At 48.1% G+C, this 19,654-nt stretch overlaps 6 protein-coding genes across 6 annotated transcripts; 1 reads left to right on the top strand and 5 right to left on the bottom strand.

The window, feature by feature from the left end:
- Nucleotides 1–1,919: 1,919 nt before the first annotated feature.
- On the bottom strand, nt 1,920–4,187 carry GGS22DRAFT_196718 (uncharacterized protein). The gene is made up of 3 exons (XM_047965878.1): nt 3,240–4,187; nt 2,897–3,166; nt 1,920–2,834 (listed from the first exon to the last, which is right to left on the bottom strand). The coding sequence occupies exons 1-3, from the start codon at nt 3,998–4,000 to the stop codon at nt 2,063–2,065; spliced, it is 1,803 nt and encodes a 600-aa protein (XP_047822775.1). The 5' UTR covers nt 4,001–4,187; the 3' UTR covers nt 1,920–2,062.
- GGS22DRAFT_65191 (inositol monophosphatase) lies at nt 4,188–5,607 on the bottom strand. Its single transcript, XM_047967675.1, has 2 exons — nt 5,263–5,607; nt 4,188–5,172 (listed from the first exon to the last, which is right to left on the bottom strand). Exons 1-2 carry the CDS (start codon nt 5,378–5,380, stop codon nt 4,376–4,378), a joined length of 915 nt encoding a protein of 304 aa, XP_047822774.1. The 5' UTR covers nt 5,381–5,607; the 3' UTR covers nt 4,188–4,375.
- Nucleotides 5,608–5,699: 92 nt separating this feature from the next.
- Nucleotides 5,700–7,145, top strand: GGS22DRAFT_152761 (Ribokinase-like protein). The gene has a single exon (XM_047959732.1). The coding sequence runs from the start codon at nt 6,012–6,014 to the stop codon at nt 6,999–7,001; it is 990 nt and encodes a 329-aa protein (XP_047822773.1). The 5' UTR covers nt 5,700–6,011; the 3' UTR covers nt 7,002–7,145.
- GGS22DRAFT_65182 (uncharacterized protein) lies at nt 7,099–9,453 on the bottom strand. The gene is made up of 3 exons (XM_047967674.1): nt 8,900–9,453; nt 8,190–8,841; nt 7,099–8,138 (listed from the first exon to the last, which is right to left on the bottom strand). The coding sequence occupies exons 1-3, from the start codon at nt 9,159–9,161 to the stop codon at nt 7,196–7,198; spliced, it is 1,857 nt and encodes a 618-aa protein (XP_047822772.1). The 5' UTR covers nt 9,162–9,453; the 3' UTR covers nt 7,099–7,195.
- GGS22DRAFT_65178 (UBC-like protein) lies at nt 9,454–11,020 on the bottom strand. The gene is made up of 4 exons (XM_047967673.1): nt 10,843–11,020; nt 10,687–10,781; nt 9,895–10,628; nt 9,454–9,827 (listed from the first exon to the last, which is right to left on the bottom strand). The coding sequence occupies exons 1-4, from the start codon at nt 10,899–10,901 to the stop codon at nt 9,747–9,749; spliced, it is 969 nt and encodes a 322-aa protein (XP_047822771.1). The 5' UTR covers nt 10,902–11,020; the 3' UTR covers nt 9,454–9,746.
- A 601-nt stretch (nt 11,021–11,621) lies between these two features.
- GGS22DRAFT_152756 (uncharacterized protein) lies at nt 11,622–16,033 on the bottom strand. The gene is made up of 4 exons (XM_047959731.1): nt 15,030–16,033; nt 14,110–14,961; nt 13,122–14,046; nt 11,622–13,073 (listed from the first exon to the last, which is right to left on the bottom strand). The coding sequence occupies exons 1-4, from the start codon at nt 15,368–15,370 to the stop codon at nt 12,216–12,218; spliced, it is 2,976 nt and encodes a 991-aa protein (XP_047822770.1). The 5' UTR covers nt 15,371–16,033; the 3' UTR covers nt 11,622–12,215.
- Nucleotides 16,034–19,654: the final 3,621 nt, after the last annotated feature.

Raw genomic sequence — 19,654 nt, 5'->3', positions numbered from 1 at the left:
GGTAGTCAAGACTCAAGACTGACTTTTCTTTTGGTCACCCGAGCGGACAAGGTCAGACGTGGAGAAATCGAAACTCGAAGTGTTTATCTCTATACACATCCGGTATGTCAGAAGGTCTTTGAGGCTACGACTAGCGAAAATAGTCAAATCTCCGCTGTGACAGCTCAATGCATGACACATATAAATCCTTCTCTCGCGCTGAGTGTTGGAACTTATGGAATTACGTACGCTTTGTACGCTTCACTAGCGCACGCCAGTATTGTGCCTATCTCGGTTCAAATCCGCCACGACCGACACCGGAAATTCCTCACCTCTTCGGATTTGTACCTAACACACCTAACACCAGCACACCTTCGCCCAGAACTGTCCACTTGATCTCATTTTTGCCGGACCACAACAACATTGTCGAATCATCTTGAACGCTGAATAATTGGGTCTAATTAAGTGTCTATTACATATTTACGTATCACATTTAGCATCTATCAGACCCGACCCAGAAGACTGCGCGAATTGAGTTACTAACTAGTTGTATAATGCCCAGGCTTGATATCAAGTTCCAATATTTGCAGCTCTTTTTTACCTCCTACATAGCAGGATTTTAAATGTCTTATCATAGGTATCTGCGCTAGCACCCTTGGATAGCAGCACTCGAGGTCACTAATGCAATGCTATGCAGTCCCACCTTCCTGCCGAACCCCACAATAGTATTGCTGGGGTTTCTTGCATGCGGCTAGCCCATCGAGTTCCAGCGAACCTCCCTCAGTGGCCGTTCCGGGCCGGCTCTCCAAACTTAACTAGCGCAGTATAGCGCTTTTTTAACGCGCTTTGTTCTCTATCAGATGTTAATGGTCAGAGTGATAAGATGAAGCACCCTTACTTCGTCATAATGTAGCTCTGTTTTGGATATTAAAGTTACACCGAGGGAAATATATCTCTTCCTGTCTGCGGGAAATACTTGTGCGATTGTATAAAGCCATTTAGGTCATCCAAACCATTCTTCCCCCTTACGATTAATATACAATGCTAAATTTGGTGCAGATTACACGTTTTGTATAGTACACTTTCAAGCAAACAGCCGGCATCCCTTACCATGGTAAGTTACTTGAGCACAAACTTCTTGAAGATACAAAGCTTGCATATTAAGGGTCTAAAAAAGACCCTATAATACTGTATGAAGGGACCACGACACGCTTCAATATCCCGCGCCCGGTAACATTTTATTCTTGCGACCACACCTCGATAGCACGACGCAACCCTCCTTGCTACATATTCAGATAACGGCCAATCGGTATGCAACCACGGGCCTTATCCGCGGGCACAACATGAAATAAACCGCCGAATAAATATTAATAATATATGATATATGCTACGGAGGATGACGTTTTATCATGATATATGGCTACCTTACGATGAATGTTGACAACAACGTCTACGCAACAACAGACAAAACGTTACCTCAATTATCAGGTCACGATTAGGAAACTCTTTGCGAGTTATATCTTCTCTGATGTCATCCATCCCGATTTTCAGTATGCCTACCTCATCTATTCGTCGATGATATTCGACCACTAGAGGCGCTTCCTCAGCCGCATGTATATCCCGCATGGATGCTACCTCAAACGAATGTGTTGCTAGAGTAGCAGCAGAGTTATTGCCAAGAACAAGGCTATAATATGCCGTGTCGTAAAATCTATACCTATTCAATCTATGTCAACCCCATGCTCTATGTTTTATGTCAAGATAAGCGTGGGCACTCGTTGCTCTCATTATAACAGGTTGTCATAGGAGATAGACTCAATGTCACATTGTATCTCCAGAAGAGTTATGAGGCTATGTGATATACCACCTATATCCATTACTAGGTAGGTATAGTAAATTCGAGGGGCAACATTTTCCGAGTCATTACGCTTAAATAGATATTAACAAGTATCCTTATGTTTCTCAATTTCTATCCAATGACTTAGCCGAGTTTATATACAACATTTGGTCTAGTCGTATATTTACCTAGTATTCTCCATTACGAATTATTCCACTCCAGTACCTAATTACTCGCGATAATATTTCACGCGCACCGCGAAGCCTCGAAAAACCTCTCTAACTCATCAAACGAGATACCCAGGAGCTGCGAGAGCCGATTTCTCAACTCATCGACTGAGATCTCGGAACGGTCTGGACTCAGAGGCTTCTGCTCGTCCTTGGCTAGGCGGATGAAGCTCGGTGCTGTTTTCTTCTTATAATCTCCTTTACTCTCCCTAATCTCGCTCTTATTATTCTCTTTTATCTTCTCGGTATGCTCTCTTCTAAAGACCGGTTTGACCGGCTTTTTCTTATTCTTGATGTTCACTTTGATGTTAATATTGACGTTGGGTTTCCGTCGCGGCGGTTTGGGGAATAGTTCTATTCGAGGGGAATCGGGGAAGGGTGAGCTGGGTAACGCAGTGTCGTCTAGCGTTGCTGTTGTCACTGCTGTCCCGGGATTGGATGTTTTAGCTGTGCTAGCCGGCGTTATAACGGGAGATGGTTGAAGTGGGGGCAAAGGCCTGGGCTCTTCGATTACATCGTCCGTGGCGACGGGTAGGTCGAGGTCAGGACAAAGATGACCGTCGTACTGTGGTATACGGAATCGCGCTCCTAGCAACCGGTTCCACATCCAACCTTGACCAGAACAGTGAAAGTCCGGTATAGCGGCCATAGCATGATGTCCGTCCGCAGCAACCTGCGCAGACATACTGAGGTCTTTGGTAGCCGACTCAAGTGTTCGAGGTTGTATCAAACCACCTAGAGTATCGCTTTGTGCCTCTAGCCAGCATTTATCGGAGAACAGACGGGCTATGCTATCAGTAGTGTTAATACTTGCCCTTAGAAAACGAAGCATTGCTGTAGGGCTAGGACTTACTAGTCAACGGGTATCGAGTAGTGAGCGCGGTGTTTAGGCCGCAATCGGTGCAGGTCCCAGGTGAGAATCTGTCTCCATGCTAGACCTTCAGAGAAACTCAACCCATTTGGAAGTTGGGCGAAGTCTTTAATAGGGACTGGTATCCAGCCACCAAAGATAGATGCGACGAAACTATCACCCAATTCCATCTGTAGATCGGCACCATAGTACGGCTCGTGTAAGCCCAGTGTAAGAGCGCGGCTATCTTTCCAGTAGACGGCGTGACCGAGTCTAAAGTTGTCCATTTTATCAGCTTCAAGCTCACTTTAAGAAATGAGAGCGCGGAGAGAGAATATGCACTTACTCATGCAATAATGTTATAGCCGCCATGAATGATGTTAGGAGATACTCCTCATTATTTTCCTTCCCCTGCCGTCTCAACTCCGCCAGCCGTTGGGGAAACTCCGCCGCCACCAATATCGTCTGATTACGCCACCCATCCTCACATTTTTTGTCCCACTCTTGTATAGTCTCATACCTATCAATCTCATCAAGTGCCAACCCATCCCGTGGATGACGGCAGGTATATCCAACCCTGCCCTTTTCGCTAAACATATCAGCGTCAAGCTGCCATGTCAGAGACCTTGCCATTCGGCCCCTGATCTGACATTCCGCAGTACTTATCCACTCTCCCTTCACTTCGTCCGAAGCCCACGTTGCGCGGTGATGCCGCAAAATAGACCGTGGCACAATTTCACCATCCACCATCGGCCCAGCAGCAGAGTGCGTAAAGCTACACCGACAACTTGGTTTCCGCCCGGGATACTCCTCCGTGAAGAGGTCGTGGGAGAGGAAGTCGGAGATCCAGGGCAGACCCGCCGCATCTAACATCCGGCTTGCGAGTAGCAGTGATTGTTCCAATTCCTTGCGCAGCTCCAAGTCCGTGTCTACCCAGTTGGCAAAGATAGGGTGGATTTGCCCTTGCAGGTTGAGATCCAGCAGCTCCGTGGTTCCTATAGCGCAGCATTTTCGAAGTTCCTCTTTATTCCACCTTTTCGAAGTCGAGCCTGGCTGCGACGAGATGAAGCCATTCTGAGAGCCGCCGGTACTCTGGGGTGTCAACATCGTCGCCGCCTTCAAAAATCGTGAGGTATACGGGTATCAATCACCTAAACCCCGAGCTCAAAAATGAAAAAAAGAGAAGGGAAATGTAACCCACGTAGCCAATCCATTTCGAAAACGTTTTTGAAAGAAGATCTATAGTTAGCAAGTTCCCCCTAAAAGAGCCCGACATTCCAACCGAGGCAGTCAGGGAGGGGGTTCTGGAATGGGTGCATGCTAAGCCCCTTGATCTATTCAATTAATTGTCTATCCCTTCCTCTTTGTCTAACGCGACAAAAGCTATGTCATCTACATACCTCGAATAAAATGCCCTTCCGATAAACCACGCTCATCAGCCCTAGATAGCTCGACGTCCGCATACCTCGCGTCTCCTGTCTCTCAACTCTCATACTCCATCCTCCCATCCCCAATAACCTTCCAAAACTCCTCCACTATCTCCCTCTGCCCAGCCGGCGCGCCGCGCACCGCGAGATACTTGCGCGAATCGATCGCAGGCTCCCAATCGCCGGGATTCCCACTCGCCATGATACCGCCCGCCTCCCTCAGTATCGCCCACGCGGCGCACACATCCCACGCCCAACACCCGCCCTCCCAATACACATCGAGCTGCCCCGCCGCAACCGCGCACAGGTTGAGCGCGGCGCTGCCTAAGCTGCGTATAGAATGGACCATCGCGCCGCCCGTCTCCTTGCTCGCGCACAATTTCCTAAACACCTCAGTCTTGACATCGTAATTCACGCCATCCCTTGTACTCCCCCACTCCGCAGCAACAAGACACGTGTCCAATCCCGCCAAAGGCGCCGGGTTCTTCGACAACGGCAGCTTACTGACGCGCCCTTTACCCCCTTCGAGCCCCCACGCGGCGCCGAGTGTCAGGAACGCGCCTTGCCCGCGGATGGCCGTGTACAGCTTGTCCTGGTAAGGGTTATACACGACGCCAACGGCGGGGACGCGGTCGATCGCAAATCCGAGCGAGACGCAGGCTTCGGGTAGGCCGTGGACGAAGTTCGTAGTGCCGTCGATGGGGTCGACGATGAAGGTCGGGGCGGCGGTGACTTGCATGCCGGGTTTGTAGGTCTCCTCGCCGATGAAGGCGAAGGAGGGGTAGGCTTTGGAGAGGCGGGATGAGACGAGGGTTTCGACTGCTTTGTCGGTTTCGGTTACGATGTCCGCGGCTGTACGGGGGTAAGTGGTGTTGTTAGTTCATGTTGCCAGTAAAATGCCTTCTATTCTCGTAGGAGCAATGGCGGGGCAATTGATCATACAATTCAGCTTCGTTCCCGTGGCGATGTCCGTAGGGTTTGCGGACATGATCATACGGCCAGCCTCGCGGACTACCGATATCAAGGTCTCTTGAATCTCTTGGAGGTTAAGGTCTGCCATTGTTCCGGTCTTATAACCTTGAAAGGTAAAGCACTTAGTTGAATTAGAAGAGGAGACATTTTGAAGCTTTGCAAACAGCTATTAAGGTAAGGTTTAAGAGTTATTTAGGTGGGGTAGCGACGATGGTATGGCGGGGATTGGGGGAGTGACATTCGATTTTGACTGCATGTGGGCGAGCAGGGGTATACGATTAGCCGATTGTAGTTTCTCTATACTTGCAAGTATGTAGGTAGGTATATAAGTACAGTTACATACCTATATAATCAATTAACTCATTAAATTCAAGTTTCAATATTTACATGCTATTCACCTATGTTTAGTTGAGAATATCGGAGATTGCCTTGAAATTCCTCTGAAATTCTCACAAAATGGATCTCTCACAGGTTCGTACTGAGACTAAACCCGGCACCCTGCTAGCCGCTGTGGGGACCGACCGGCTCCGCTATTCTGACGTTTAGCGGTCGATTCGATTGCCGAGCTGAAGAAACAACCGTCCTCTTCCGTTCAACTATTTCCATTATCCCGGGTCGGATCTATTATACCAGGAGATAATATATAGACACAGAACCAAAACCTTTCTATATCCGTAAACCCAATCACACCCTTCACCCACACCCGCAACACCCCAACCATGGCGACCACCAAGCCCCTCATCACAGTCCTCGGCTCCCTAAACATGGACCTAGTCTCCTACGTCCCACACCATCCGCTACCAGGAGAAACCCTAACATCAACGCGCTTCGCCATATCCCCCGGCGGCAAAGGCGCGAACCAAGCCGTAGCCTGCGCCAAGCTATCCCGGTCTCAACCGCGCTCATCCGCACCCCCCTCCGCCGCCACCGCAGACCCCACAGCCACAGCCCAAATCCGCATGCTCGGCGCCGTCGGCCAGGACACCTACGGAACCCAACTCCTCACCAACCTCTCCGCGCACGGCGTCGACGTATCAGGGATCCTAACTCCGCCCAACACCAAGACCGGAATCGCCATAATCCTCGTCGACGAGCCGACGGGGCAGAACCGGATCGTGTTATCGCCGGAAGCAAACCACTCCCTGCTCGCCGCCCAATTCAGCACCTCTGCCTCCCTCGGAACCCCGCTTCCCAATCTCCTAATAATGCAATTGGAGATCCCCCTCCCCACCGTTCTAGCAGCCCTGCGTTCCGCGCGGGAAGCCCGGGTCCCAGTCCTATTGAACCCAGCGCCGGCGCAGGAATTACCGGGGTCCGCGTACGAGGGACTAGCGCATTTAGTTGTCAACGAAACCGAAGCCGCGATCCTAGGCGGAGTATCGGAAGCCGAGCTGGATACCCTACCCGGGATGGAGGGCGTAGGACGCACGTTTCTGGAGCGGGGCGTGCAGAACGTGATTATCACGCTCGGGGGACGCGGGGTATTCTACATGAGCGCGTCCGGGGCTAAGGGACTAGTTCCAGCCGAGAAGGCGAAGGTGGTTGATACGACAGCGGCGGGGGATACGTTTGTGGGGATGTACGCGTTGGATGTAGTTTCTAAGGATTTTAATATAGAGGAGGCGGTGAAGAAGGCGAATCGGGCGGCGGCGAAGACGGTAGAGAGGTTGGGTGCGCAAGATTCGATACCTTGGCGGGATGAGTTATGACATGTTATATGATAACGGGATATTGGTTACGTGGGCTAAGAGCTAAAAAGAATTAAGTAGAAAAAAGAGGGACTTGAATTGCTATAGAAAGCAGAGCCCAACGAATATACTTGCTATGTAGACTATCTAATGAAAACTCTGCCATTACTCCTGTTGTCTAAACCGGATTTTATGAGTCTAGTTTACTTAACTCATTACCACCAACTCCCCAAACTCCAACGTCCTTCCCGCTTTCGCCCATCAAACTGGAAGCCTCGCCCCCCACATGGGCTTGGGGAACTAGAAACACTGTTCTCCTTACCTTCAGGCGTTGATCCTGCAACTGATGGCACTAAACTCTTTAAACTATCGGCACCTATAGACCTCCTATTGCGCACTGCTGTCTCCCGTATTAGTTCCCGCTGCCGTTGGACATCTGACTTGGACTCTGATCGCGTTGGCTCCGGGCGAGATTTTGGTCCGGGGTTAGGCGCATCGACGAACGTCGTAGCCGCAGGAAGTCGATTAGCCTTGCTCACGTGGAAGGCCGGGCGATTACCTGAAGATGTCCTTCGTAGCTCCGTCCAGATCTTTCTGGCCGGGTCCGAGATTTTCTCCGGGGGCAACTGCCTGAGACTAGCCTGCCGTTGGGGTATAGGAGGAGCTCTTCCTGTTCGGTCGGGCAATTTGATTGTATCATCAATCCTGTCAATTTGAGAGACACCCATACTCGCCCATTTTGGTATCAGACAGGAATTAGCCCGGTTTGATACGATTCTTTGCATGACTTCGCCAGCCCGAGTTGGACCCCAGTGGGAGGCAATTATAGTGAACAAGTGGTTGGGCATACGGGTCTGTCTGGGGGACCACGCAGAAGCTGGGTTGTATCGATTTATAGTCCCAGTAGCTGTTGTCTCTAACCGGGTTTGATAATTGGTGATGCCGTCTTCGATAAGAGTGCTTCTAAATGCCGGGAATCCTGAATGGCAATAGTTAACCCGGACATGAATGTATTCTATTCGAACATCCCCCAGCTCAAGTTCAAGGTCAGCAATGAGATTATCTGAGTCACATTTGGATGTTTTAGACTTTTGGAATTTCGAAGCTCCTGGTTGGATGCAAACTAGTATGAGGAGGCTAGAGCCAGGACTCATTGTCCTACGTACTAGTATCAGCCCACATATCCGAAAGTGTGCTAAGATAACATACCTTATTACAGTATCGCCCATCAGATTTATTATACTACCTCCGGTTGCAGGTAAAATGTCTACCCTTACGTTATATAGATATCCATATCTCGATAATCCGGTATCACCATGGTGAGCGGGGAGGAAAGGAGCTTGATCGGCGGTAGAATATGCTAAGTCATGTGTTGAATTGCAGGTACGGGGGTGAAATAATTGACCAGATATCTCAACCGCCGTCCAAATGCCTGATTGCCCATCATTAAGACTTTTCGATTCCGGTGTGATTGAAACATGCGGGATAAGCATATATGGATCAGGGACAGGATCCGGAGTCTGAATATCCACCAAAGTATTACCACTGCTCAAACGATGTGTTGAGGACTCTTCAAACGACCGTGGTTCTGAAAATCCGGAATTTGAAGATTGTTCCCATGTAGTGGTCATCATAGGCTCATTAGACGATTTGAATACTGACTCATCTGAAGAGCCGCTTAGAACTCGCGAATCACGGTGATGAGTAGTTTTAGAAGACGGCCTTCTACGAATAGATAGCGATCGCAACTTCGTGAGAAACGTAGGAGACAGTGGGCGTGTAACATGTAAGCTTGGCGAGCGACGGCATACTGGAAGCTTTCTAGGTTTGGGGGTCGCGAGATCCCAAGTATCACTCGAGACTGTAAGTATTTTGTCAGTGGAGACTGGACACCCCAAATCAGGATTTGAATAGTTCACCTGAATCCCCAGTGACGTTTCGTGCCTGCCCCTTGAAGCCATGACCAGAAAGCGAGGTATTGACACTACTCTGCCTTCTCTTCACATTTGCTTTTCTCTGGGATTTCCGATTCTTCACAATCGTCAACGGTTGGTCAGGACCACTCTCAAGACTTTCGTTGCTGAATATCCTTGGACTTCTGAGGACCTGCATTGACTTTCCCTTCTTGATTACGCGCAACGGTAAAGGGATATCCGTGCTTGACGACTGATGTTCTCGCATGATGAACAGGTGGCGGTGGGGTAATGGTTGAACTGGACTCGTTCCTTGCTTGGCCGATAAAATTGCTCTCGATAGTTGTGAAGCTACCTCCTGCGGGATCTACGAGGCTAACTTGAGTTTGCTGTAGACGTTTTTGGCGTCGTAATTTTGGACAGGCACAGAGATTTGGGAGGAGATCAAACCCCTTCAAAATCGTCCCAGCAATAATTACAACTAAAATAGTAGGAATCAGAGCAATGGCGCAGATGATTCCTGGGTGCAGAGGTTGTTCGGACATATCCGATGCTTGAATCAATCCTGATAGTAAGATGAATACAGAAATCGAGGTCAAGTAAAAAGCGTAAGAAGCGTAGAAAAGAAGAATGGAAAAATACAGATAAAGCAAGATAGCTCGAGCCTTGAAGTTGTATTGGTAAAAGCGCGGTTAGGGGTAGAACTGAATTGTATATGGTATGGGTATCAAAAATCCATGATTAGAAGACTTCTTTAAGTTCTCTTCATAAGGACATCTCAGGCGTAAAAAGATGCACTTTCCTCCCTTTCCACCATACATATATACACCTACGCATTTATGGGAAAGCACAATCATGATTCGTTATCCAGGGTTCGCAGAAGGTTATCCTTGACAACATCTACGTCATTGTCCTCCATACTCAGAAAGCGGATCTGTATCAGAGTTAGCTGGAGTGTACCTGTCTAACTTGTGCTTCAGATGAAATAGACGCAAACTTACCACATCATCGGCAGCACCTACTCCACCATACAAAACTGGCTCAGATAAACTTGCAGTCACCGCTTTCTTAACTCTTTCTTCCCATACACCTTCCCAATTCCATTCGCCGGGTTTTCTTGCCGGATCGGGGGTCTTTACTTCGGGGTTGGTATCCGTCGCACCGGCGCTGCTAGTAGTTTCGGAGAACACTTTCCCGTTGTCGATACGATATTGTCGCCATGCACGCCAGGCACCAGGGTTTCCAGCAGCTTCGATAGGAACAGAATCCAGGACGTCGTCGTCATTAAATGTGCTGCGTATGTATCGCAGGACTTCGTATGTAGATATTTCATTTCCCTTTGTTTCTGCGAATCCAGGTGACGCGCCGACGGCGGACCCTTTCGAGCCGGGAGTGCCTGCGCTGCTCATCGACGGAGGAGGCGGGCGGTGAGGCGTCTGTATACCATCCTGTTGCCCGCTCGATTGTCTACCACTACTGACATTTTGGCTCCGGCTTGACCGCCTAAACCAGCCGGGAAATCCATGCCTTAAACTAAACCCTCCGGGCGGCAATCGTTCGGCATCGGTGGCGCTCACTGTTCCATTGTCTTGGACGTCGGTCGAGTACATATACGTGCTTAGAGGAGTAATTAAAGGGTGAAACATGTCGGTCGAGAAGGTAACCAGTGGCGGCAGTCTTGGGTACGAATCGGGAAAGGAGATTTGGAATCGCAGTACGGCGGGAGCGTAAGGGCCTTTGCCAATCAATTAGAACATCTTTGAGCGCAGCTATGCAGGTACCCGATCTCTCACCATCCCGAACGAACAATACTCCGGACCAAAGACTAGGATCGCCCGGTGTAAGGCTTACAAAGACGCCTTCAGGACAAGCCTGCTTAAGCCCTGCGCTTTAATTGCCAGTTAGCTATCGCAGTGGATAATGGGTGCTTTCTACACCGTAACACGCACAACTCAACCAAAAGATGCTGTCTTCTCAACGCCGGCAGCGAGCTTAATTTGGAGGCCATCTTGCCGCCTCGCAGATTAGAAGTGATTGCATTCAAAATAGAAAAAGAAAAGGAGAGGTTCTTATAGCAGCTAACGGCAGTTGAGACATTGGGTCCCTAGTCATTTCATGCGTTCCAAGGTTACCACCAGGACAATTGGTTTAATGAGGATGTCATTAGCTCTTATCGATAAGATAGATTGTACATTCACGGCAACTTCCTTAAAGATCTGTACTTCCAAGGTTGACCCTAGTATTGCCCCACTTACCAAGATGGGGAGGGTGGGCATAGTCATCTCTCTAGTATCGCAGCTTCGGTTTACTGCAGGTTCATCTTAACTTATTCACAAGACAATACATTAGAATAGATATACTAAATTAATCCATACTAAGTCATTATCTTCTCTCTAACAAGCTTCCTCGGAAGTCATGGCTTCATGCTTTGAGTAAATATAGTTAGCTTTTATATAAATGAGAAAAGGATGAACCTGCTAAAGCTTGGGTTTCGAAGCCTCAGTTCCCTGGATCGGCTAGGTACCTAATTTATAGGTTCAACAATAATAGCAACACTGTCTCTTTCAACATTTGCTTAACCGCCGCAACTCGGAAAATACTGGGAAGATATGATTCAATAAAAACCCGATGCAAAACACACTTCCATTTTATATCCGAAGTGTAATGTAGGTAGGTATGTTTCAGTTGCTATCGATCTATCTTGCAATCAGTACAACTTACGTACCTCGGATGAGTACCTGGGCTAATAAATCATGAAGACGGCTAGGTACCTAATTATTATAGCAAACATCAGACGAGGAAACTAGATACCTGACACTCCGAAGACAGATTTCTCGATAAGGCAGAAAAGGCTAAGGAGTGTATTCAAAAGTATTCCAAATCATCGGAATCGATCCATCTCAATCGGACTGCGAGAAACGAAAAAGTCAACCTCCCCTCCTCGTCGTCGGCTCTATAACTCATGCTCTTCCCCTTTCTACTAAGAGCCTGATTTTCTCTTCCCCTCCCCATTTTGTCTTCTCTGTACGTACATTGGTGGACGTAATTCATCATCAAAATAAGGGTATTAAGAACTTTATCATACAAAAGCAAGCTCTCAACACACACACTGTAGGCGAAAAAAAAATAACCTGCCTCATACTCTCCGTGACTAAATGTCTCGCCTGGGTAGGAAGTAATTATCACTCCATTCCTCGTGGCCTCGTTTAAATATAAATCTGAAAAAAATCCGTCCAAGGTAAATCCCCGTACTCCAAAATTCGACATTGATCAAACCTGAGTCTGATGCTCTTTTTGGTTTGCTTTTTGGTTTTATTTCCCATTACCCGCCCCCTTGCTGCCCCCCAAAGAAGAATCCATCGAAGAGGTCGACTTGCTGTCCGTCACTGAAATCATGATGCATCCCCTCCCAACCTAAACCAAAGCCCATGTCCATCTGAAGATCACTGTTAATAATACCATCGCCGTTAGGTTGATCCTGAATACCCTGCAGAAAGTCCATGCCCTGTAAGTCCGAATAGTTTATCCCACCGGGTGTGAAATTGCTCGCCGGTGACCTAATCAGGTTATAATTTGAGTTGCCGGTGTTCTGGGAATATTGTCCCTGGTTGGATTGTGGCGTTAGACTATTGACGGATACAGGAGAGTTGGTGTGTGCGCCCGGAGAAGGAAGGAGGACGGGATCTATGGCTGAATTATCAGGGAGCGAAGCTGCGTCAGATATGCTACCTGCACTAAGGTTCGATTGTGGCATAGAGCGTAACATCGAGTACCCGTCTTGTTCTGTCTTAACGTTAGGCATAGAGAGGCGGAAACCGCCGGATTGCGCCCCTCCCTGTATGGAACCCATCTGAGAAGGTGTCTCAAGTGAATTGTAACTTTCCTGCCCCGGAGTATTATATGATGATGCAGTACGGGATCCAGAGTGATGGGCCTTATGCCGATTGGCTGTCGCATCTCTCGCGTTGATATAGTCGCCCCTTTCATTGTTAGTTCTTGAAGAGCGCTTATTCCGGTGTAACACCTGTCCAAACCCTCCAGTAGAATTTGCCATTTTAATAGTAGCTTTCGCTGTTCGATCAAAAGCATCACGACAAGCTTCCGCTGGCGGGCATTTCTCAATGAGATCCGTAAAAACCGACGTGGCTGCTAGTATCGTGAAATCGACTTCATCCATTGTCTATAGCTATATTAGTCATGTAGTTGCAATCTTGGACTGCTAACTTACAAGTCGACTTCGAACAACGTGTGAATGCCAAATTGCATAAAGATAAGAGATTCCAGCCATGAAAAGATGATGGGTGGCTAGGTAGGTATAGTTGACGAGGCCAACGAGATGCAACTGCCTATACAGTCGTAAAATCTTCTGACCGGCCTCAGCGACTTTGACATATACCCTCTCTTCATCTTCTCGTGACTCGGCGGCGTAGATAGACGGGCTATTGACTTCTTTCGAGGTATTATATTCACCTTCAAACATGGCCGGTACGCTTAGACTTTGTCGATAAAGCATGATTATGGCCTGCCAGTAGTTCAGTTCTAGAAACTCCGGTGAAAATGCGACTCCCGTTTCCTGCTTCGTTGGAGCCGAATTTTTCCATTCGTATAGTCGTGAGTCGATATTTCTCCGCCAGTTTCTGAAGGAATCAAATTTTTGCAAGAAAGGTGATGGGAGTTGAGTATGCATATACTCGTTTCTGTTATTCTGGCCGTTGAACCTCGCCATCTGTGTTTGCTGATATTGCAAAACTTGCAAAATCTCAGATTGTAACAGTCGGAGTCGAAAGTAATGTCTGGCTACAATTTTGTAAGTGGGCTCTCCCTCAGACGGACGCCCCATAAAACCGGCATGAGTGATATAGCGGTCATCTAACATGGAGGGAAATTCTGTCGTGATTACCTGATCTGACACGCCAAATGGTCGTCCGACACAAGTACTGACAAGTCGGTCAAACGAATAAGTGCACCACCAAAGTCGTCGTCTAAGGTCGCGGGTAAATTCTCTTCTGCCTCTTTCACGCAGGTATGCTTCTCGTTTATCACCTGTCTCATCAACCTTAGCCTTAGTAGCAAGATCGAATTCGACATCCTTTCCATCTTCATAGTGAAGACCTAGGTCAACTGCTAATCTCACAGCAACGCCGACAATGTACCTATTTTCAATGTTAATGTTTATCGATATAGCAATAGAAACTCGTGGGATCAGTAATGCGTACCATAATCCAGGTGGGACCGGGCGAAGTAGAGCAAAATTGGCGAGGAGTAACACGGCTTGCAGCTCCTCTAATCCCCCACCACTGTTGCTCAGACAAGCCTCCAGATGAACGACGGCACTAGCGTGATATTCCTCGGGCTGAGCTTGTTTTCTCTCCTCGCCGCCGACTTTGGCGGACGTTGTCTGTGCGTCCATAATAATACCTCCTCCGATTGCATAAACCATATTTAAGACATAAAGCTCCTTTGGACCTCGTACCCTGCCTTCGTCCGCATATGCACGGTCAAACATTTGCATGAAGTCATCTCGGTGGAGAACAGGTATCTGAGGGTTGGCATGCTCGAAATACAACTCTACCAATTTGATGGCCAGGTCTTTTGGAGGGAATTCGGCCGGTCTGATAGTGGGCCGCGTATGGAGGCCGAAGAATGAATCACGCATTGACGTGCTCGAGGCCGTGGCCCCATTCCCGGCAATTGGTCTGTACGGCCGGACACCGGTCTTATCAGAAGTCGACTTCTGGTCGCCGACGGAAGATTGGACGGCGGCGAATACCACGCGCGCAAATGATATCCCGTTAGCAGATCCGAGGTGTCTCTGTCCGCCACCATGTCTCACTATCTTGGCTGGCTTCTCCATCTCATCGCTATTCTTTTGTGGTTTTGCGCTACCTAAGGTTTCTGCGGTTCCAGCAGCGGCCGAGGGCGCACCATCCGTAGCCGTCCTTCCAAGTCCTCCGTCGGTTCCAGGGCGCGAACAATACTCGAGGTTATCAGAAGGCGGGAATTGGATGTTGTTGCGACGAAGCAGCGTTTCTAATTGGTCGACACGGGTTTCCAGATAGTAAACATAGCTAAGGTGTGTATCAGCCGCGCGAATGCATAGATCAGCGATATTGGGTATACTCGACGGCGAACTGACCTGCGCGGTATCTCTCTTTTCGTTATAGGGTCGTAGCCAACGCAAGCAACCCTAGCTTTCTCACAACTAGCGCAGCTAGGCAACTTTTGGTCGCATCTATTCTTGCGCAACCGACAGCGGTTACAAGCGCTGACATTGCGGAAACTGCTGGATTGACCAATCTTAGAGCCGTGACCGGCACCATCATGCGACGAGTGTTCGGTAATGGGAGAGGTAGGGCCGCCATTTCCAACTGACAAAGGCGAATCCTTATCCGGAGATGAAGCACGTTGGCGTTTCGAAGGGTGCGGGTCCGGGGACGGCGGTGAGTGTGGTGGCATGGCGCCGAGTTCCAGGTCCATCTGTAAGCAAAAATTGCCAGTCGCGGAGGCTGCCTGAATAGCGTCCGACTACCCACAAGAGGCACGAATGGTTGGTATTAGGTTGCGCCAACCAGGAGTCGTCTGCGGTGGTTCTTCGGCTGAGGTAAGCTGGATTCGGGCGGCTACTCGAAGGAACAAAATATCCCCCGCTCCATTTCAAGGCTCGACTGAGTGAAATAGCTAGCTACCAAGGTAAGCAATGAAAAAAGTAGAGCTCGAAAAAAACACGAGATCTAAGGGCGCCAAGGTGTAGATGAGCCAGGGTGTGACAATATGAAAATTTGGTAATTGTAATGTGTCAAAGCTATGAGCTATGACGATGCGGGTGTTGTCGTTTCAACCAAAGCGTCAAGGGTGGGCGAGGCTCGAGGAGGCTGAAATGGAAAAGTTGTAAAAAGGTAGATGGGAATTTGTAAAAAGCGAAACGGACTTCGGCGGCGGGAGGGACGGCGGAGACAGACAGGGTCGCTCCTCCTGCATGCAACTCTAGTAAGCTGTAACCGGATCTTTTGCTCCTGCTACATACGTAGATATGTATGTATGTAGATTATATGTAGATAGATGAGATTTCTCCAGCTGACGGGGTTATTCGGCGATTTGGAACAGACAAGCCCACGACGTCACTACCAAGCTCGCAAGCTGATTTGCACAAAACTCGAACAAATACTTTCGAGCAATTGGAGTTCTACAGTTGGGGGTTATCTTTTATCTCCAAAGCTAGTAGAGGTTTTACTGATAAGCCACCTGAGCTGCGCTGCGTGCTAGAATAGGTGGGAAAGCTGGAGCGGATACACTAGATTCAGGGTTCCGAGACACTAACGAACTCCCATTTTGCTTTCCAACTGCGCTGTACGGGATGCAGAGAACCGGTAGAATTACCTAGCAGTTGCGCTTACCCTTTTTTAGGGGAGTTCTGTACAAGGTAACAATGTAACGACCCCCACAGACTCCACTTCTGTTCCACACGCCCGCCTCGTTACAACTTCCAGAAGCGAGCTAGGTTGATCCTTCGTCCAATCAATTATCCCGGAATGCTTGCCAAATCATTTTTAAACCGAGCTCCTAACATCCGCTGTCGTCCGGGTACTTGGCGCATAGCTTTGATACAAGCATACATCCTATGCTTTTGGAAGCTTAAATCCAAGTATCGGATATTCATTTAATAGAAGTTGAGATCTACGTCAAAAGCCACGTCCATCCCCGCATTTGACCATGCATGTTCGCACCTGGAAATATGGATGGCAGTGTATTATCGATGTTACATTTCTTGCTATTGCTATTGCCGATACTAATTTTCGCTATCAATACAAAAGCTCGGCATGGTCGGGGTGAGTCGACTTGCCTAGACTTTGACATTTCTACCTACCTAGATGGGTGGTGGTAAATCTCCATATTGGTTGACGCAATAGTAGAAGTTCATCGCAGATATTTCTCTATGTTTCAGTCGAGATACTAGGTACAATCCAAACTTGACCTATCAAACTTACTACGTACAGATATTTATGGATATTCATTGTCACATCTCACATTAGGATATAACAGGACTCATATCAGGATATAGGTACCGTTTATGTGATATGTTTCACGACATGAACTCTCGAAAGTGTAGGTAGTACTATGGAATGACCATCAGCCCATCTCTTGATAGCTATACTCAATTGCGGTAATAGACACGAATTTTTCGTCGCGGCTTCGTCCCATTTGAATTATCGGGAACTACCCAAACTTTATCCAGATATACTCGATTTCCTCCAATGAGAAGGCTTGAATATATTAGGTGTGGTTACTTACATATACGAGTAGTCTTCAAGGTTCTTACCTTCACCAGACTGGTATAGCCTTATATACATGCCTAGCGAGTTATAGTCGGTCTTTCCCAGTATAGTCACTTACCTACTAGGTACATATAGCTTACCTATGAGTTCTTTCCAAAGAACATATTGGTGGCTTAAGAAAGATAAAGAGTATGGAAGCCGCCCTCCGTCTTCTGGACTAGAAGATAGTCTGAATTTCTAATCACATAATAGAAAATCAAGTCATCGGGGATCTTTCAACTTGTCAAACGAACACTTTATGCCTTCATCCTATCTACATGTCAATAACTATACACTCTCGAGGAACCTCCACGGCCTTCTTAGGGTAACAACAGACCGCGGTAATGTTCTATACCTGTAGTGGCACTTATGTTCCGATTGTACAGTTACCGCCGACATGTCGTATGGTTTCTTCATCTGATTCATTCCACAGACGCCGACTCACCAGAGCCAAAAATCGCAACCAATCGTGCGGACATTCTACCCACCAGAAACGCACGATTCGACGAGCTTTGACCGATGAGCAAAGGCAGTATCTAATAGATTCCTAGCAGGATCTTGTCAACAATGTCCCGGACAAAGATGCTACAGCTGATGACGTTCGAACATGGCTATTAATGGTCCTTCATCGCCGGTCCCATCCGGATCCCGAACGTATCAGTAAGTGATATCGAGAGTCCCGTGTCATATGGGGATGAGAATTTCTTAGTCAAGCTAGATGGATTTAGTATTTTCTTCTCTATAGTACGACTAGAACTTACGAATTCTAGTCTAAAATATATGTATTTATTCACTAACTCATGTTGAAGTGGACAAACTCAACTGGTCGGGGCGGGACCTACATCGTGCTTCGCATTTTGTCACAAAACGGCGACTCCGGGCAGAAGCTGATGGGTCGAACATCGCTCATGACGTACACGATGCCGCTAAAGTGAGTGTCGTTGGGTATAAATCGGAGGTCCCCGACTAACCTCGGACTTCAGCAATGGCGTCGAAAGGAGAAACTACGGCGAAAGGCTCTCAACCCCAGAAGGCTACGTTAGCCGACGAGGGTCATGGTTCGCGGCCGGGTAAGGGGCAGATCCGAGTATCAAGATTCTAAGACGAGAGGCGGGACGTCGTTCCGGTTGACCGCTAGGTCGGGCACGCTTGCTTAGGAGCCAAGTCTAGACGCCGGGCTCATGACTGCTACTCGAGATTGGCCTGAATAGAAATCCCCTATTTGCACGCTTATATACTCATTCCTCGCCGGCTACAGGGTTCAATTGCCACGGCCAGGAATAAAAACGCCCCGTGATGCTGAATCCACTCAGTCTAACAAGTTTTCATCCCACTTTCACCGCAATTTATTCTCCGCATAGGCCAGTTTATAGACCGCCAAAGAGGCCTGGCCCTTTCTCCATGAATGTCCACGTAATCCGTCTGGCTACGGGCTGTTTGGAAGAGGGTAACGTAGGACTTCTAAGTGTGCGTACGCTAGGTAGCATCAAGGATCTTAAATATGCAGGGAGGTCGATCAACTGTTGTTACGTTGGGGGAGGGTCTAAGCCTTACCAGGCCTGCAAGGCTCAACTGGTTGATATACATGCATCTCCCTACATACCTTGCCAGTTAGTCGCGGTAGTTGCTTTAGACTGTTGAGCTATTGGGTACTGTGACACCTAGGTATGCGACCTTCTACAAATTATCTTTCGATGCTACGTCATACAAGGCTCCGTCCGATGGCTGGTATCTGGAGTGATACCTATGTAGGTAAAAGTGAAGCTGTTGGGTTCCCACGGAGATACAGTGCGTGATAGGCGTCTGTTACATCATAGCTATCTTGTAATCTAAGCCCCTTTGCGTTGCTGTCGGTTCACGTATGGCTTCATTTTTGAGATTTTCGAGTCCGACCCACATATACTATACAATTTTTGGCATACGAATGGTCCGATGTTTGATCTATACGATATCCTCTTGAACTATTGGTCGGCTACCGCCCTAGACGGCAGTAGTAACGGTAGCTGCTAATACGCTCATACGAGACAGCAAATCCCCGAGATATATGAGTTCATGACGAAGAAGCACGCTAGATGAAATGTCAAGTATAAGTATGCGCCGGGGAGGTTGAATTTGATTAAGTTGAACGACCGGCTTCGTCTGCTCGACACCTCTTCTCCAAGAAACCTATCTACCCTGAACGCCTTCGTGTATCGTTGACCCCTAAAATGACAAAACCCGTGCAGTGCCCGACGTAATGGTAACAATACTCGCCAAATAGATAATACTAATACTAATAATGGTGACAGAAAACATGTTGCTTGTAACGCCTTGATCCTCCGTTTGAAAATGATGCCAGACAAGGTATAATAACTCTCCCAGCTAGTTTTCCGAGCCTGCCCGCCCCCTTTCCCATGCCCAAACTGAACTCTGTCTTTCCTAGTACACGATATGTTTTTCTCCGTCTTGC

The sequence above is a fragment of the Annulohypoxylon maeteangense genome (genome assembly GCF_022496945.1).
Source record: "Annulohypoxylon maeteangense strain CBS 123835 unplaced genomic scaffold GGS22scaffold_2, whole genome shotgun sequence".
Classification (NCBI taxonomy): domain Eukaryota; kingdom Fungi; phylum Ascomycota; class Sordariomycetes; order Xylariales; family Hypoxylaceae; genus Annulohypoxylon; species Annulohypoxylon maeteangense.
Note: the sequence above shows the minus strand (reverse complement) of the source record. Positions and strands in the feature narration are given on the sequence as shown.

Excerpts from the sequence above, each read along its gene's own strand:
- GGS22DRAFT_196718 (XM_047965878.1), bottom strand. The coding sequence starts at position 4,000 with ATGTTGACACCCCAGAGTACCGGCGGCTCTCAGAATGGCTTCATCTCG. Across the intron at positions 3,167-3,239 it reads GCTATAACATTATTGCATGA|ACTCGGTCACGCCGTCTACT; the intron begins GTAAGTGCATAT and ends GGACAACTTTAG. Across the intron at positions 2,835-2,896 it reads TACTCGATACCCGTTGACTA|CATAGCCCGTCTGTTCTCCG; the intron begins GTAAGTCCTAGC and ends CACTACTGATAG.
- GGS22DRAFT_65191 (XM_047967675.1), bottom strand. The coding sequence starts at position 5,380 with ATGGCAGACCTTAACCTCCAAGAGATTCAAGAGACCTTGATATCGGTA. Across the intron at positions 5,173-5,262 it reads CACGGGAACGAAGCTGAATT|CCGCGGACATCGTAACCGAA; the intron begins GTATGATCAATT and ends ACCCCCGTACAG.
- GGS22DRAFT_152761 (XM_047959732.1), top strand. The coding sequence starts at position 6,012 with ATGGCGACCACCAAGCCCCTCATCACAGTCCTCGGCTCCCTAAACATG.
- GGS22DRAFT_65182 (XM_047967674.1), bottom strand. The coding sequence starts at position 9,161 with ATGCGAGAACATCAGTCGTCAAGCACGGATATCCCTTTACCGTTGCGC. Across the intron at positions 8,842-8,899 it reads AAACGTCACTGGGGATTCAG|TCTCGAGTGATACTTGGGAT; the intron begins GTGAACTATTCA and ends AAATACTTACAG. Across the intron at positions 8,139-8,189 it reads ATGGGCGATACTGTAATAAG|GACAATGAGTCCTGGCTCTA; the intron begins GTATGTTATCTT and ends ACTAGTACGTAG.
- GGS22DRAFT_65178 (XM_047967673.1), bottom strand. The coding sequence starts at position 10,901 with ATGGCCTCCAAATTAAGCTCGCTGCCGGCGTTGAGAAGACAGCATCTT. Across the intron at positions 10,782-10,842 it reads CAGCATCTTTTGGTTGAGTT|CGCAGGGCTTAAGCAGGCTT; the intron begins GTGCGTGTTACG and ends TGGCAATTAAAG. Across the intron at positions 10,629-10,686 it reads AGTATTGTTCGTTCGGGATG|GCCCTTACGCTCCCGCCGTA; the intron begins GTGAGAGATCGG and ends TGATTGGCAAAG.
- GGS22DRAFT_152756 (XM_047959731.1), bottom strand. The coding sequence starts at position 15,370 with ATGGACCTGGAACTCGGCGCCATGCCACCACACTCACCGCCGTCCCCG. Across the intron at positions 14,962-15,029 it reads AAAAGAGAGATACCGCGCAG|CTATGTTTACTATCTGGAAA; the intron begins GTCAGTTCGCCG and ends TACACACCTTAG. Across the intron at positions 14,047-14,109 it reads CCGGTCCCACCTGGATTATG|GTACATTGTCGGCGTTGCTG; the intron begins GTACGCATTACT and ends CATTGAAAATAG.